Source organism: Prinia subflava, chromosome 12 (assembly GCF_021018805.1).
Source record: "Prinia subflava isolate CZ2003 ecotype Zambia chromosome 12, Cam_Psub_1.2, whole genome shotgun sequence".
Lineage (NCBI taxonomy): Eukaryota > Metazoa > Chordata > Aves > Passeriformes > Cisticolidae > Prinia > Prinia subflava.
The window spans coordinates 14,058,423-14,077,319 of record NC_086258.1 but is presented as its reverse complement, the minus strand read 5'-3'; the positions used below and the strand labels follow the sequence as shown (position 1 = coordinate 14,077,319).

Genomic DNA, 18,897 nt, shown 5'->3' with positions numbered 1-18,897 from the left:
TTGACTTTTTTTATGTACCAGGACGATCAACACAAAAGAAACTTTTCATTGGATGATGATGACCTCGAAGCACGACTCAATAGTTGGAATCTTGGGGTAAAATGAACTGAGTACTTTACTTATTTATTAACTTGCACTGGGAACTTGTCAGTAATGCAGTTTGCTTTCAGAGCTTAGCCAGCAAAGCTTCATGTGGGAATCAGTCTTTTAGAAATGAGTTGCTAAGGCTTAGAAAGGTTATTTATGAATGTATGAGAAGAAAATGTTCAAGTTTTAAGTAATAATAATCTTCACACATTTAATATGGTCACTCATAAATTAGGCAAAATAAGGGCTGCTGGTCAAAACCAAGAGTCTTACTCTGGTAGAAATTCAGACTAATTCTCGATGATTCTGTAACATTTTTTATTTATACTTGTATAAATGAAAGAAGAGCTTGGCTTTCTGTGTTTATTTTTTTTAACCAATACAGAATTTGCAAGCCACTAATAGAACTCATTTTTTTCTGGTCAGTGTGCCTCCTTTTGAAAGTGTTCAGGAGGCTTTTCTGTGTGTTCACCTCTTTCTTGCCCTTCTAATAATTCAAATTTGCTACTCTTATAAGACTTTATTCCCTTGGGTGTATTTTCTGTGGTATCAGCCCACGATAGTTCTAAGGTGACAATGAAGTTCCTCTTCTCTGTAGCTGTATTTTAATGTGTTTATTCTATTGTGTTGTTTTGTCTTTTTTGTAACCCCTTCCACTTGTACCACCAAATCTTTAACCTATTTCATTAGGATTAATATCCTTGTAGCAATTTAGTTTTATTAACTTTGATTTTAACAGGGAGGTTTCTTCTGTCTTTTCTTCCTCATTTTGTGCTTGTTGTCACAGGTTGGAATCTCACAGAGTTGCAGCAAAGTTAGGAGTGATGAGAGCGAGTTTAACAAAATAGTTCAGCCTTGTTTTTTGAAAAATAATCACGTATTTTCAGGTCATTTTAGTCAACTGCCAAATGACCCTCATTTTTCCTACACTACTGTCAGTCCAGAGGGATATGACAGCATTTAAAAATCTTCCCTCTTGCACTCCAGGTTTTTCATGGATGGCCAAGTTCTCTTCAGTGCAATCAGAAATGATAATGGAGAATCTTTATGGTTTTCTGTCCTTGGTGTTTCTCTTGCTTTTTCCAGCCAAGGTGAGGGTGGGGATGGGTGAAAGTGTCAGCAAACAAAGGTGCAAGCAGTCACTTGCAGATTTTGGATATTTAGGCTTGTATTTTGTATTTATCCAGTGGATGATATGAGCAGAAAGCTGTAATACCTTGAGCTTTTAAAGCTGCTTTAAGGGGAAAAACTTGCTCACGGCCATTTTACAAATTACACCAACTGATGCTGACAAAGGATCTCTTTATAGCCTGCATTATTATATCAGCGTCAATCTGCCTGCCTGCTTATCTCTTATCTCTGTTGCTTTATTTGTATTTTATTTCTTTCCCTAATTGAAATTCCAGTTTGCAATCACGTTGTGTTGATAATGGCTGGTTATTAAACTGTGATGATCCTCTGCTGATACGGGAGCTCCCTTGGATAACAAATTGGCTACCGTGGCACATAAATCAGTTTTTCAAGTCTCCTCTCCAGGGATGGTAATTAAAGAAGTCGCTCATGAGAGACTTTGATTGCCTGATAAGACTTGTTGGGAGTTACCTGACAAAGAGGATTGGAGGTTGTAAAGGAGAGGTCTGCGAGGGGCTGTGCTGAGCAGCGTTTCCCTGCTGTGGATCACGGCCTCCGGTGGCTTCTGAAAGGGTCAGCAAGTTTGAAGTGCAGTGTCACACTTCAAGAATATGGCATTGCTGAAAATAAAAAAATCCCACTAAACGATCACAGCGCCTTGGAATCTGTCAGGTTTGAGTGTCAGATGTGGCTGCTGTGACTTGCAAGCATTTGATTTGCCACGGGAACATCTTGCTGTCCTTTAATTGCTACTCCCACTTGCAAACCATCTGGGAAACTTTATTTACACTGATCCCACCTCAGATACAGAGGACACTTGACCCAAAAAATAGTTCAGTAGTGGGGGAATTTAGGAAAGGAGATACAGAAGAGCTTTCACTTCGAGCTGCCTGGGCTGAGGAAGAGTTGTCAGAAAGGTTTTCAAACTTTCCTTGGTCATTTTTGGTTATACAAGTGTTTATTCAAGGATTTTTCTCAGTCAGAATCTGTAATTTTAGGAAGCATTTTGGGCAAGTTTATATGGAGACCATACTTTTATCCAAGAACCTGCAAATACCCAGCTAGGTACACACATGGTGAGACAACCCCGGTGTCTTCCAGCTGTGAGGTGCTGCTGAGCCCTCACTGCTCCAGCTTGGGCCTGTCTGGACTGAAATGACCACTTATAAATTAGTAATTTATTTTTTACTGTTATCTTTCAGCTTCCTGCTTCTTTAATGTATTCTAAATTGCCTCTCCTTCAAAGCTCTTGTATTTTTAAGGTCATGTTCTGGATGTGTGTTCAGTTTTTATGATATACCTACATCAGTGATTGAGATTTTTTTTTTAATGTTATTATTAAAAATATTGTGAAAAGTTTTGGGAAATGCTTTTATGATTTCTCTGCTAAGTTGAGAGGTCAAAGCTTAACAGTCTAATTTGGAGGCTTCAGATATTTGTTCTTAATAATAACCTTTCCTATAGGAGAAGTAAATCTGTTGTGTTACTTGGCTGATATTGTTACTTCTTGTGAGTCATAAAAGAATTTTCCCCTGTTCCTTGCAGCATTCCTGATTATCCTTATCAAACATTTTATCATTCAAGTTCTTTAGATTCTAATCAGGCATGAGTAAATGTTGGGAAAAAAAGTTGAGTTTTGATTGTGATAAATTAGCCTTTCATACATGAAATACTAATTTACACTCATTTTACATACATTACAAAATATGTTTTTCATAGCCTGTATTGACTTTTATCTAAACTGGTGTGGGGTCTGTCCTTTATCAGGTGTTCATGCCTTGAATTTCTACATTTCTAAATTGCATTTGCAATGTAGAAAATTAGAAATCCTTTTGGGTGGCTGTTGGAAGGGAGAAGTTTCAGAGCCAGGAGCTGAGACAAATAAATACCAATAACCTTTGGTCATGTTGTTACTTTGAACGTTCTTTGCCATTCTTCATCCATTTTAGAATATAACAAAAGTCACCTGGGCTAGGGGAATGAGATTAAGGTTCTTTCCAGCCCAGACTTTCCTGTGATTCTGTGCTCTTCTTTCATCAACAGCTGAAAATAAATTTCTGCATATTGTTGGAGCTCTAGTGCACTTCATAACTGAGGGGAGGGTGACCATCTCCTGTTGATGTCTCAAAAATAATTAAATATTGTGAAAGATGTGTAGTGTCAGGAAAAGCACCTCGTTGGATAATGGAATTAAACTGCCCCTTTTTTTCCTTTTCTTTTTTCCTCTTTAGCTGAGCTTTTTAGATTGTAGACAAACATAATTTTTGGATAAGAAAATTAAAGTTACGTAAAGGAACAGCAATGAATTAGACCCCTGCACATTCTTACCTCACCTGCCTGTCTCTCACTCTCTATTTCGTGATGCAGTTTCATTTGTCACCGAATTGTAGCCAATTTTAGGTGTGACAAAGCATCTCTTTCAAACATCCCAGGAAATTCAGCACATCATTTTAGGCTGAAGGCACACAAAGAGATTGTACCCTGGGGAAACAGCAAAGGGCTTTTTAATCAGGGAGAACACCATTTTTCATCACTGGAATTCAGCCAGGACAAGAATTAACTCTTTAGCCTTTACCAGACGTGATGTGAGACTGACTGGATGCTCAGTCTTGCCCAGAAGAATTTATCCTGGGAAATGTTATTGCCTAATAAAGGTTTGAGAAGACTGAGAGCAAAGAAATTCAGAGTTTGGTGCCTGTGTTCCGTTCTCCTTCCTTGGAGAAAAGAGTTGTAGCACAGGGTTAAATGGCTGGAGCGTTGGGAATTCCTGGGAGGCTGCAGCAGTGGATGCTGTGCCTGCTCTGTGTGCTTGGCTCACATCTGCCTGTGTCTTTCCAGTCTAGTTAAGCTCAACCATTTCTGCACAAGCCATTTGATTATCTTTTGTTTGGTTTCCCAGTCTGGCTGCTTACTATAAACATACCTACTGTATATGTTGTGGCCTTGGAGGGCAGCAGTGCTGGAAAAACTTTCCCACAGTGAACTCCAAGTGGTGTTGTGACTTCAAAAAATAAATTCCACTTCCATGCTGACAAACAGTCTTCGTGTGCTTTAATGTCCTTCCACTAAGACTGCAGCAGCAGCATTAAAGTGAACTTCCCTACAAATTATGATGTTAGATAAGAATGTCCTTACTCAAATTTCCTGAAGCTACTCAGCAGTTATTTCTGTAGGGAACATGCTGGCTGGCTGGGTTTGGTAGATTAAAGTAAGAATTTAGGGCAAGGTTCAGTTTAGTTGTTTACCATTTCAAAGTCTTAAGTGTTCTTAACTCTTTCATGTGTGTTTTTGCCATCCTTGTTTTGAAAACAATCCCGTTTTGTCTTTGATGAAGCTTAGGGGGGAATGCGCACTGAGCCTGCAGATGCACGTGGGGGGGTTTTGTTCCCTGAATTTAATATTTACAATATTCTGTGAGTGGACTGGCACAGGCTGCAGTTGGGCATTATTGCAGATAACCAGCCCTGGATGAGCATCTCCCAAAGAGTGGAAATGGACACTGGAGGGGCAGTTTGGAACCAGTGTTGTCATTTTTGTGGTATTTATGAGCAGAAGAGCAAAGCTTTGGTGGGAGTTTCTGCACTGGGATATGGTGCACAGACAGAAAGCCTGGACAATATTTGCAGCCTGAGGGATGGAATGTAATTGATGAGGATGAGACTTGTGGAAGTACTTAAAGCTCAAAATTGTGCTTTTCCTGCATTGTCCTTGCTTATTGGGGAAAACATTTCAACTTTTTTCAGTGCTTCACTCATTACTCTCATTGATACCTTTAAAATTGTATAACTCATAAATATTTAGTTTTGACTGCTTTAGGTGTTAGTAAAATAAATAGAAATTGAAAATACTGAATTTACAAATTACACCTAATTTGCCTGAAATACAGTTTTGGAATTTTATTTTTATGTACATTTCTGCAATACTCTTTTTTCAATTTAAGAACATATATATATTTTAATGAAGTAGGTGATCCCTGTTAGGTGATGGGGATTTCTTCATGAGGATCTGTTCACCCAACACCTTCACAGCTCTGGTTAAGGAGAAGGTGACCATTGCTCTCCTCACAAATTGAAACATGATTTCTTGTCAGACTGCCTAACAGGAGAATCCAAAATCTTTTCTACAAAGAGATTCAAAATACCATTTCTGTTAAGAAGTGGTATTTACAAATTACAGTTCAGTTCTAGTTCAAATAAAGATGTCTTTCATGATGACATTTATTTGGTTCATACTCTTAAAAAAGCCTGTGATTTACTGCTCTTCTCATGGCAGTCCTTCAGTTTCATACATATGTATTTTGGCTTGTCTTTGACCTTTTGCTTATTATTTTTAAATTTGCATGTTTCTCATAAATAGACTTTTTTTTTTTCTTTTTTGGGGCGTTCTTTATTGTGATATTCCCTTCTTTAATGTGGTCTAATTTGGAGAACAAGAAGTTTTGCAGAAGACCAGCATGAAAAGAATGAATGTTGAGGCATTAAATGTTTACAGATCAGTTTAAGTGGATATAATCCACAACAAGTAACAAAGTGGGAACATTTAACTTCAAAGCACATATGGCTGCTGTTACAAAATCAAAAAATGCAAGACTTGGGCCCTACAAACTATTAGAGACACATTTTCCTTCTTTCCCATAAACAAGTAGGATGTACCTAAGCTTTTCAGCTTGGTTTTAAAGTGAAGGCTGCAAACAGCTGAATGTCATGGGCAGATAAAGGATTTTAATTAATTGGAAATATTTACAACAATTTTTAGCTTTTAAAAAAGCCAAAGTAAAGGGTGATTCTGCATGAGAGACGGGGCTTTGGGAAATAATTAAGCCTTTGGAATGTGGCTCTGCAGCCTTCTCCAGGTTCTACCAGGTATTGGTGAAGGCTTCCAGTGCTCCCACTGATGCCAAACTGGGGAGTACCTTGAGCTTCTGGCAAACACCTTCAGCCCTGGGGATGATCAGGAGTGTGGGCTGCATGGGGAAGTGGCCAAATTGGGGTGGCAGGAGCAGTATAATACCAGTATAATACCAGTAAAATGCAGGTGGAAAATCCTATTGCAGGTACAAATGTGTCGGACAAAGAAAATCTCCACGGTTTTTCCAGTGTGGAATTTCTTTACCTTTTATTTCCCCTCTCTCTTGATTTGCTTTTCCTTCCCCTCCACTGAATGTCCTGTGGTTGGTGCTCCAGACTGGTCCCACTCCTGTATTCCTCTCCTCACAATCTCTTCTATGTCCAAAATTCCTCATTTTGTGGCAGTGAGTGCATCCAAGATTCCTTCATTCACTGGATGATTCCAACACAGGATACTTTGTATGAAAGAAAGTTTAGTTTAATTGTTTTGGTAAACTCCCTGACAATAAATAGGTTATTGTTGAATTATTGATTTCCTGATGCTTTCAGCTAATGTATTAAAAATTTGGATAATACCATTCATTGAAATTAAATGTATGTATTAAATGTGAGTATCTGCAACAACTCCTGGGTGAAATATGACAACTCAACACCAGACAGAAATCCAACATCACCTTTTGGGACAGGAAATGAATAACGCTGTATCAAATTGAAATTTCAGAGGGATTAAGCCTCTTTTCCACTGATAAATTCAACACACAAATTTATTTCATACTACTGCAGAAAGTGCAAGCATTTGATATATTTGCCATGCCTCGTAGATCAACCTAATCCTACAACATTTTCTTTTTTTTTTAATGTGTGTTGCAATCTCATTCATATTCCAAATCTCACTGCCACATTTTACAAGATTATACCCTTGAAAGCTTTTTTTGGGCATTCTGCTTTCTCTGTGATGTGATGTTTGAGCCTCATCATCTGAGAAAATGAGAAAGATAGAGCTGACTGATAGAGGAAGTGGGTTGGGAACAATGCTTTGTATCCAGTGTTTAAAAATAGTGATTAAGAGAGCAGTTTTAATTATACAGCCATGTTAATGAATTATTTCCTTATGCTTTGTCTCTATAACTTACATGTGTGGCTATAGTTTCAAGGCACCCAACTGTAATTTTTCAAAAGCACTAGATTTTAATCAGTATAATCTGTAAGCATATTGTAGCTTTATACTGATTTCAATGGGAATTTAGCCAATAAAGTTGGAAATCTTTTGCATAAGCTTATGTATGTAGCTGCCAAATATTTTTATAATATGCACTGATGGAATTTTTACAGCCATAAGAGTTGGGAGGGGAAAAAGTGCAATTTTTGGTCCATTTACATTATCAAAATTGCTGACTAGATTTCCAGCCAAATCTCTTAGGAAGATTTCATGTTTCTACAACATTTCAGGCTTGTTAAAATCTTACCTAGGATTCTTTGAGTGATGCAGTTCCTGTGCTAAATATAGTTTAGTTATGATTTCTTGGACTAAATCAGACAATGTTGACCTGCTGGTTTTTCTCTGCCTTGTTTTTCAGTTAGAAAACCCCAGGTACCTGCGAGAAAAACGGGTGCCAATGACTGTGGTAGGTATTGATATTCCCTTGATATTTCAGAAGGGCAAACAAACCTTTTAATGTTATTTTTAATAGCTGCTCAAGATGGATTGTACTTGGATTTGCTGGTTTTGACTTCATGGGTTGTTTTGAACTCTTTCTTCAATAGATGACACCTAAAATTGGCCTTGGGCAGAGCAGCCCCTCTCGGCACCACCACGCGCTCCGAACGCCGGAGAAGGAGGTAGGGTTCTTTTAAGGCATTTTCCTTGGGAATTGGGCATTAACAAGGAAGTTATAGTAGCAGAAAATCTCATGGAAGAGAAATTTGCTGAATTGACAGGGCTTGTCATTAAATATTTCATGGATTTCCTATTTATTTAGGGACTAGAAAAGACTTTCTGAACACATTTACCTGTCCTTTGAAAGGATTTTTAGTGGAGGGAAGTTTGAATTCTAGGAATTTTCCAAATTACCTTTTAATAGAGGCCGTGAAACCTTTGATTTAGTGAGGACTTTTGTTTACTTTCTATATACCTTCCAAAATGAGCAGATTTTGACCTTGTTTGTGATAAGATCTACATTATTTTTGCATTTGCCTCATTGAGCTCCAATCCTCTTTTGGTCATACGGGGTTTTATTTTACTTCTTTGTAACATTGTGACTTCCTGAGATTACTGTCCAAGCTTGCCTTAATTCTCTCACACTATGTTTTTTTGCTTTGAATATGTGGAAAAGTAAAATTTTCTGCTAATTTTCACCTTTTTCTTGCTTTGAGGAAGTGAGTGCCTGAGATATTTTGTCACAAGCTTCTCATTTTATTTAACACATTTCTTTTTTTGAAAGACAGTGCATTAATGGGCAGAAAAGGAAACTCAAGGTGCATTAGAAAAACTATTAATAGAACCCCAAACCCAACCAGCCAATCATAAAAAAACCAACCAAAAAACAGAATCCAAATCCAGCACTCTGCTCTGTTTGTCCTTAAAATTTCTGATTTCAGCCATATGCTCTTGGAAAATTGAGACATAATTACATCGTTCCCACTATCCAGAAGGACCTAAACCCACAAAGTACCCCAAATATGTCTGCATTGGGGAGGAAAGGGCATCATCAGCAAAGCAGGAAAATACTCTTCCATTCCCTTAGTGGATTGGAACTGAAGTCCTGAAGTTACTTTTGTGACAATTCAGAAAACATCTTCAGAAAACACTACACATCTTTCATAATATTTAATTATTTTTGAGACATCAACAGGAGATGGTCACCCTCCCCTCAGTTATGAAGTGCACTAGAGCTCCAACAATATGCAGAAATTTAGCAGAGAATACAGAGGAGGGTAAAATTAGTTGGCAGATCCTTCAGTTCATAAAATAACGTGTATAAAATGTTTTCTGGTGCTACCTGCTGCCTCAATGGATGCTCAAAAAGCAGCTGCACACTCCACATGCCTCTCACTTTCTCTGCCCTGCTCTTGACTGTTCTTTTGTATTGACTGGTTCCAACCACCAGTGCCTCACGATGAGGCAGGGTTTCATAAGATGTGAAAACAGCCCAAGAAATAAATAAATTGAAAGCACAATGTTGTCATTTAAACAATATTTTCAAATGAAATGAACAGGAATGCATGCCAAGGAGCTACATAAAATACCCAGCTAATACTTTGCTGGTTCAGTGGAAAAATCCTCTAAGCCACACAGTAAAAAATCCAGGACTTTTTGCTAATGGTGCTCGACTGTGGGCTGGTTTGAACTGGAAAGGTTACAGACAGTGTTTCACAATCACCATGTGTGTGCTATTAACGAGAAAACTTAAATGTGTTTTCATCTGATTTTGTTTGTGAAGCTCAATTAGGAATAAAGTCCTTTTCATTTATAGAATGTGAATGTATTAACAGAGAAATGGTGCTGTACAAAAGGGTCCGGGGGAACCTTTAACTGTTTTCAACCTCTTTGTAGTACAAGGGGAGAACATAAAATAGGATAACTGTGGGGTTTTTTTGCTTTTAACCTTTAGACCTTTGTTCATAAAGCATTCCTGCACCTGTTTAGAGTCTGTAATGCTGAACACATGGCCGTGAGCAGTGATAACCACATCACAGCCCTGCCAGAACGCCGATGTCATCAGGCAGCGGCTTTTAGTCAGCGCTTCCCCAAATACTTCTGACATGGATTAAACCATTTGGGAAATGGTCATTACTGAAAAATCAGGGGTTTGAACAAGGGAGAGGCAGCCCAACAGGAATAAATCCGTGTTCAGCAGGACAGCAGAGCACGACAGATGGGGTGATTGGCCTGTCTTGAGAAAAAGGGAAAATGTCCCTTTGAACGTCACCTCTGGCCATCCTGTGTCACCCAGAGCTCCATGGGGCAAAGCAGGGGGAAAGGAAAAGTCTGATTTGTGCTTTTTCAGAAAAACAGATTTCAGTACCATTGCTAAGATACAGGTTTGGAATTCTTCTGGAATGAGAAAATAAAATCAGCTATGTTAATAAACTGATTTCTTTGAACCTCTCTCAAAAACTGGTTTATCTGATATAGCACTTCCAGACATTTTAGTGTTTCTTTAAAGAAGCTCACTTTCTCAATTTTTCCTTTTGTCAGTCTTATTTATTCTTAGCATTTTTCTCAATTTGCTTCTGTTTTATTATTTTGTAAGCAAAGATATTTATCTTATCTCAACCAAAGAAATCTAAACAAATCAGAGGCATATTGGAAAAAAATTCTCCCTTTTCAGTTGAAGGTTATACCTGGAGTAAATTTGTACTGAGTTGTATACTGGCTCTTAATTTATTTATATTTCAGACAAACTGGCAAGCTCGATGCTTTATGCAATAAATTGTGAAGTGTCATCTGTGTGAGCTAACAGAGAACATTGAGTGTTTCCAACGTTTTTGTTGAGTTTATCACCGTGCTCCTGTCACTCCTCTATTTGGAATTTTGGGAATCCAGTGATAAAGCCTTTGGATACTGGAGCCACTGGTGCTTTTCCAGCCTCTTGTGTTCTGAAGCAGCCCAGACTGAATATCCTGCAGCTGGGGAAGGCACCCAGAACACCTGGGGGATGCTTCCACCAGTTTATCATGGCTAGGGAAGGAGGAAGAGCACCAGAGGAAAAGGAGAGATGAGATAGGTGCTGTAAGATAACAGGGAACATAGAGAATGGGAAAAAGACTTTTTTTCCCCCTGAAAATACATCTTCTTGCATCCAGGACCAGAAGTAAGATGGAAAATGAAGAATGTTTTATGGGTTTATGATGCAAGAAGTCTTATCTTGAAGGATGCAGCCTTTTTAAAAAGCTAGTTAGGACCTTCATCTTTGTAATCTTTATTTCTGTTTTTCTCCTTTTATTTTGGGAATGAGCACTCCCTTTTACTGCGTGACACAAATTTTGTTTATAAAGATCATCAAGCCATTTATATGGTTTTACTGCACCAGAAGTGTTGGGATCTAGCGATATATTTATGTGGAGATAAAATCTGCAGTGCTGATATAGTTCAGTCGTGGTCTGGCTAAAAGGGCTGTGGATTGAAGGTGTTGAAAGCAGCAGATTTACTGTGCTTCTCACTTATCTGGCAGGAGATTATAGCTTGAAACAGAGCAAATTGCATGAGGGCTGTGATATGGATTTCCCCCAAGAGGGACCATCCAGAGAATGTAGGGGAAGGAATGCAGGGAGGAAAGAAAGCTGTAAAACTCGGGAGGGAGAGTGAATAACACTGGCTGGTGTTAGCATGGAAAAGAGAAAGGGAAGAGTATTTGAAGATAAGAGTCCCTGCAATTAGGAGATGGTGATCAGTGGGCATTGTCCTGCTGGGTTTGATTTCTTCCTCTTAATTGCCCTGTTCCATAGTGAAGTTTTTAAATCTATGAAATTCATGCCAAATAGGAGCAATAAATAAACTCAATATGGAGACAGCATCCTAAAACAAGGACTTTGGTAATTAAACCACTGTAAAATTAACATTATTGTGCCTTTCTTTAGCTACGTCATGAATTTTATATTTTTTGTCGTTGAAACGAAATATTTTTTCTCGTATCTTCCAAGGATGGTAACAAAATACATCAGCATTGTTCTCTTGTGTAATGTATTGAATTTAAAGTGTGTGCTGATGTCTGTGTGTGTCTCTAGGGTTTAAATCTTGGTGGATGGATATATATGGATATATAAACATCTGTGGATGGAATCAGGAGAGCTGGATATAGCTCAGGGAACCTCCTCTAGGTGTGCTGGGGCTGTTAGTGCTTTTTAATAACAGCAACAGAGTGGTTTTGATGAACTTGTTGAGTGGATCTCAAAAAACCTGAGTCTTACAATAACTGGAACTTCGTGCATTGGAATTTTTTTCTTATTATCCTTCTGTTCTTCCACTTCTCTTCCTTTGCTGTTCCCCTTTTTGTCATCCTGTTCTCTGGGGACTGTCCAAGCCATACTTCTGCTCATAGATGTCCTGCTGATTTCCAAGGGTAAAGATTGTTAAGGTTTTTAATTCTGGTGAATGTTCTTGTTAAAATGTAAGAACGTGTGTCACTTACTGTTCACACAAGTGTGGCCCATATGACGGGGCAAGAAAAGGCAGATATGACATAATTATGGTTTTTATTCTGATTTTCACCTTTCTGCAACTTTTTTTCTTATGACAACTTGCTTCTGAAAACGTTGCTCCATTTCCCCTTGAAAATATTCCAGGCAGTGACAGCAACTATTTTCTGGTTCATTTGAATTTTCTCCTTTTCTCCACAAGCCCTGTGTCTGTTTTGAATGCAGGGTGTGATTTATACAGAGAATCCAATTGTAAACTGATTCTCACCACTGAGTAATCGTCCTGAGCAGGAATCTGTTTGTTCATATTTAAAATCACAGCAATCCTGACTGCTGCTAACATAATTCCTGCCTGATTAATGTCCTGCTCCCAAAAACATGTGCAAGTTGTCCATTGTGTTCCTGGTGAGGAAGTCACATCCTGCCTTGCTTTGATAACTCTTCAGAATGTAATGTGATAAACCCCAAACCTTATTTTATTGCTAGACTGGTGTGAGACACGCAGTGGATGTCAAGATGAGACATGTTTTCATAAATTGGCTGCTGATTTATAATTCCTGATACCAGTCAGGCTGGTTGTGGAGATCTAGATGTACATGGACAGTTATTTTTTTTTTTTTTTTTTTGCAATACTTTCTGAACTATGTCTTTAATTATTGCACATATGGACTGGAGACATTGAGAAAGATCAAAGGGGTAGGTTAGCAATTCAAACTAGTGTTTTAACCAGTAGAATGTCCAGATGGTTGCCAAGCAGCTGGGAATTAATCTTTTGCTGCATGATTAATCTCTACCTCAAAGTGTCTCTCTCCTAAAAAAAAAAAGAGGAAGAAAGTTTGATTTTTTTTTTTGTTTTTTCAAGTATAGATGCTGATTTTTAAGGGAGAAAAGGCATTGACTAGAAAAAGTAGGTGCTGTACACTGTTGTTGCTACATGTTGCACTGGTGGAAAGGTGGGAGTGCAGTTTTAGGGACTCGTTTAGGAGATCTTGAGTATAAAAGTTCAGTAGGTGCTAAAATACAGCATAAAAAAAGAGAGGAATAACACTGGGAGGAAAAAATCAGTCTTAGTGACTCAGTGGATTCAGACTCTTTCAGTGGACCGGGCACTGTGCAGAATTCCATGAAATTCTCAAGTGGTACCTTCCATTATATTTCACTAAATCCCTCTGAAATCTCTGTGATTCCTGCGTGCTCACAGATTCTGCTGGGTTCACTTCTCAGTGCTGACAACTGAAAATACACCTTGTTGCATTTTTGAGCTGCCTTTTATGAAATTGCATTTAATACTGCAGTGGCCTTCTTAATTTCTGAACATACACTGAATTTTTTTTGGTCCTTGCTGATGTCAGTGTCTCCCACTGGTGGCAGACATTTATTCCACGTGGGAGTGGGACCCTGCCAATAAAGCTGTTAAATAACATAAAATAAATAACATGTTAAATAAAGCTGTAAAACGGTGTGTTGAGATGCTAATATCCATTTTATGTTTATTGGCCAGAGGAAACATCCTTTAGAGCACAAATACCTTTTCCAGGTATTACAGTTGTTGGGGTACAGAGCTGGATGATTTCTCTCTCTTCCCACCACTCCCAACATGGAAATCCCTGAAAAATAAATACATAGTTCTCTCTTGAAAGACCCTAATTACATTTACATATGAATAAGAACAATTGTCCATTCAGTTATTTTTCTGTATCAAGCAAATGTGTATCAATTTCAGTGCCATTTAAAAAATCAGATTTTTCTTGATGGGGGAAGCTGGTAAGATTTGATTTAGCACAAAACCTTGAATTTTTAGGGGCTATAAGAATGTTGTATTAATTTTTTAATTAAGGAAATATCTCGTTTTCCATTAAAGAGTAATGTGTGAAAATATTGCAACTGGAAGTAGCATTTGTATTGTTTTTAAAGAGTAAAGATACAAAGAAGGGTAGAGATATGTGGTGGGAATTATAAATGTTTGTTAGGTCAAATAATCCAGTTCAGATCATAAACATGGACTTTTGTGGAGGGACCTCTGAATCTGGGCAAAATGCCATGTTTATAAAGGGCCTTTTTACATTCTAATTTCTGCCTGTTCCACTTGTTTGATGCTGTTTTTATTTCAGTCTATCTCTGGTTTCCTGAGCTCTTTGTAACAGAGACTTTCCAAGACACTGATTTCACCTTAGTCATTGCATTGGATAAAAACATTGCTGATATTCAATGCTGTAACTGGAGTGCTTAATGATGTACTGTTTCAAAATGTAGTTATAAATCTGTTTATTTTCTGAAATGGAAAGTGGACAGTGTTTTTTCCACATCCTATAAACTGAGTGCAGAGTTCTCAGCTATTCCATTTGAAAATGGAAGTTTGGTTCCAATATGATTAAAATGTACATTTACTGTAGAAAATTCTCTTCAAATACATTGTTATGAAATATAATTTTTTTCCTGTTTTTCCCACCAGTGATTTTCTTTTAAATACTCTGGGTCTTTTTTGTAAAATGTGGAAAGTATTACTATACCTCAAAGCTAGTCTTAAAAATTTTTGAGGGTACAGTGTGATACAGAAATAACACAATGAGATCAGACAGCTTGTTAATGATGAAATGAAATACACTGTTCCAAATTACCTTAGTCTGAAGTCAGCGTGTATTTATAATAAATCTTGACTGTTTTGCAAATTCAGTCTCTTCTGTCTTGGCCTTCCTGTATGGTTTAAAACACTGTATAAATTATCAATATTTATTATTTTAACCCTGCATGTGAAAATTAAGTAAGCACAATCCAGTAGAAAGTTTGAGTTGTTTGTTGATATTTTTTGAGAAACCTTTTTCTTCTGTGGAAATATCAAAGCTTTGTGTGCTGTGCACTGATTCCTTTTAGCAGCTGCAGAACACCAAGACAAATAACTTTTGTCGTGTACTGTAAGATATACAAGTCATTGTTCTGCATTGTTAGTTCTTACTTTGAAGTTCTCATTTATTGTTTACATCCTTCTCCCCCTTCCTCGCTTCCTCCCTCCCTCCCCCATATATTCATAGGCTTGGAAAAAAAAAAAAACAAAACTGGCAAGCAACAAGTTCTGTTTTGTCAAATAGCCAAAAGCCCCAACCTGATGGATGTTAAAGCTCTGAGATGTCCCCCTGGCCTGAGGGTGAGCCCTGGAATGAAGACAAGTGGGCAGGAATTCAGGGATTCATATTGCTAACCCACTTCTTGATTTGCTTTTAAATCGGGTATTTCGATATTCCGACAAATTTCTGTAAATGGGGACAAGATGAATGTTTGTCCTCTGTCATGAAAAAAGGAGAGATCACTTTTTCCCCTGCAGATTTATGACAGTTGCACATTAGACTCTGACACTTTAAACCTGATGGTTATTAAATGTTCCTATGGCATCAGGACTGTGATACCCCAAACCCCATTTTCAGGTAACTATTTCTGGTTTTGGTGGTGTTTTGTTTTTTTAAATGAGGAAGAAAGTGTGACTAGGCACATAAAAGCAGCTCTGTTGCTACCACCCTTCATGGCTTTAAATAACAGGGACAGCACAGATGTTTGACATCAGTATTGTTTACATGGCCTTAGGGTTTAATTGCCTCATTCTCTTTGTGAGGAGGATAAACAATGACAGAAATCCAAAGGAATGATGTTCAGCCAACAGCAATGGCTGCGTTTCATACATAGTTGCAAACTTCCCAACTATAGCTAAATATCTACATTTTTTTTTTCCTTGTCTGAATGGTAACATGCCATAAATTTATTATTCTCTGCTGCCTCTTAACTGGTGATAAAAGATATTAAAACCAACGAGCACGAGAGCCGTAAATTGCGTTTAACAAAGTGAACGACTTAAAAAAGTTGGTTTTATCTGGTTTCTCTAAAACTTGTGAAGGTTTTTGGTACTGCTGTAGGTTATTTTGTTTCTTAATATATGTTTAATAAATTAAGTCAAGCTGCAGTGCAGAGAGCAGTGCATGGAAGAGCAGCACATGCAGTTACCTAGAGCTGTTCCACGGGAAATTGGGACAAACTCCACCTTGCTTTGGTGTGGCTTTAATTTGAAAGAAACTCCTTGATTGAAATTAGTATTTAATGATGTGTTTCAGCTTTCAAATGGAAGGGGAGGCATTTCACTCCCAGCTGGGGAGAGCTGAGCCCTTTTGCTTCCACCCCAGCCTCCATGAGATCACTGCACAAAATGTGTTTACACGACTCAATATTTTATCGACGTACGCGGTGAGGTTGGGAGTCTGCCTCAGAGAGAGGGTGGGTCAAAAAGCTGATTTGGAAATGAAACCAGCCCTCCAGGCTTTGCCACAGGACGCCGTGGTGTTGTCCTCATGTGTTCTGGCTTCTCCAGCAGTTTTCCGCTCGAGAAATTGAGTGTAGGATTTTTAAACCAATATATCATTATTTTTACAGCAAATGCTCAAATTAACACTTCCAGAAGTTGTGATGAAGATACATGTGGGGTTGGAACCATGGGCCATTACAAAATTTCAACGCTGTTGGAGATTTTTAATTTTTTTTTTACCAATTACTTAGACCAAATACAGCTTTCCTCTCAACACCAGCTGAAACTTCATGTGCACATCAACTATTGAATTTCAGACACTTTAATATGGGATCTCTCACATTTCTTTGTATGTAGAGATAAAATTAGGAAAGTTGTGGATGATGTGGATAGGGCAGAAGAGTGCTTGGGGTGCTGAAAATTAATTAAGTTTATTAAGTTTATTAAGTTGAGGACCTTGAGTGCTTTTCAAGGTGTCCCCTTTTCAGCCCTCACCTGATGAGGAGATGGTCTTTGTGATTTATGTTTTCATTATTTTCCCCTAATATTCAGAGGAAAAGAGATCTACTTTGTTATTGCATATATTAAGTGCTGATTTCTGTATCTTGGACACATTTTTCCCACTTGTTTGGTTGCAATTACTCTCCTTTTTGGAAAGCAGTCCCAAACCTGACATTTTAAGAGGTGGCTGTTCTGGTGGAAGTGGTGTAATGAATTAATGAGCTAAAATTGATAGGAACTGGTGCAAGTGCAAGGGTGGTGCTAAGGGGAAGATTAATGAGAAGTGGGAACCAGCTTCAAGTACAGGGAGTTCTGTTGTCAGCCTGGGGGAAAACATCCTGTGCCTGAGAACAATCACCAGCACTTGAAAATATGTGTGTCCATCTTTAACCCAAGTGAAATTCTCAATTTTGGTTTATTTTTGTATTATTTCAGTGTACAGAATAATAAAACCTAGACCAGCTCTCAGCTGATACAAACCACCAAAGATTTATTTCCATCAGCCCAGACATTCTGATATTATTAATGAGTTTTAAATGTAATTTGTGTGGATTCAGTAGCTGTACCTCAGTCATTCATAAGCTTTTAATGCAATTCAAGTAGATTGGAGTTTCTTTCATGTTTATTTCCTGGTATTTGTGTTTTTACGAGACCTTCATATTTATGTATGGCATGTTCACAAGCTGTCTATCTGGAAATGGATTACTGTGCTCTTTTTATTAAACCAACACTTATTCATCACCTGGTACTAAGATTTTCTTCTATAATGTCACTTTGTTGCAGCAATACATGCATATATTTCTTTTCATATATACATATGCGTAGATTTCATGAATAGAAGATGCATTTTTATCATGATGCTTATTTTGGGATGATAAAAGGGTTGGCTGACAGCTGAGAATATGATTTATTTTCTTTGGATTAATTGTCAACCTTACTTTTTTTTTTCCTCCTTCATTAATTTGCATAAGACTATGTGCAAACAGTTGGGAGATGGATTGCTTTATCTGTGGTGTAATAAGTGGTTGTTGGGTTGTTGGCTATCAGTTGATGAGTTCAGAAAATGAAACCATTTTCTGCTCTTCCTTCTCTTTTGACTTCTTGAGGAGCCTTCTGTTTCCTGCACAGCATTTTTGAGCTGAGTTGGATTTTTCTAGCTCATGTTTTGAAGTTACAATAACATTGTGATGTTTTCAAGTCCCAACAAACCTGTGAGACAAATGAGTCATCTGAAAAATGAATAATTTGTGCTGTGTTTAGAGTTGGTCTGTGTGAGATAAAGACTCATGCTTGAATGGCAACTTTTGATTAGTCAAGGGCATGGAAAATAAAGGCAGAATGAATAATGCTGTCAATTCCTTTGAAGTTTGTGAGTTGGGAGATCACAAGTCAGGTTTGGAGATGAGCTAAATCAAAATGTGAGAGCTGGAAGTGTCTGGATGGTGATGGGAGTGCAGTGTCCGGCCTTGAGGTGGGGAGACCTCAGCACCTTCCAGAACACCCAAAAGTCAAACACAAAGTTTGCTGTTGGCCAAAGACCACTTAGAGTCATCTCCTGGAGGGGGTTTGGTCCTCTCTGTCTGAAGTGAGGGGGATCAGGGTCCATTTTCTGAAAAGCTTTTCAGTCCTCTTTGCTTTCTGAGCAGGGACTGTCAATAAAAGCAGGAGTGGAACAGCCTGAGTCTGAACTCAAGGTGTCACTTTTGGTATGAAATTCCTCTCATAGCTGTCCCAAAGACGCCTTTAATGTCGTACTGAAAACATGCAAACAATTCAAAAATACTTGAAAGATGGAAACTTAGACTCTAAGTGAGAATTGGCAATGTATTTTTGTGTTGGAGGGGTTCAAGTACAGCTTTGAACAAACACAGGCAGAACAGGAAATGTATTTCAGTGATCCAGTCCTTA

At 38.0% G+C, this 18,897-nt stretch overlaps 1 protein-coding gene across 5 annotated transcripts in view; it reads left to right on the top strand.

The window, feature by feature from the left end:
• CEP112 (centrosomal protein 112) overlaps nucleotides 1-18,897 on the top strand; it is a 153,133-nt gene that overhangs the window by 8,521 nt on the left and 125,715 nt on the right. For all 5 annotated transcript variants that reach the window (XM_063409467.1, XM_063409466.1, XM_063409465.1 and 2 more), the window contains exons 6-8: nucleotides 22-96; nucleotides 7,643-7,690; nucleotides 7,830-7,904. In XM_063409467.1, coding sequence (XP_063265537.1) covers nucleotides 22-96; nucleotides 7,643-7,690; nucleotides 7,830-7,904 — 198 coding nt within the window. The remainder of the gene's footprint in view (nucleotides 1-21; nucleotides 97-7,642; nucleotides 7,691-7,829; nucleotides 7,905-18,897) is intronic.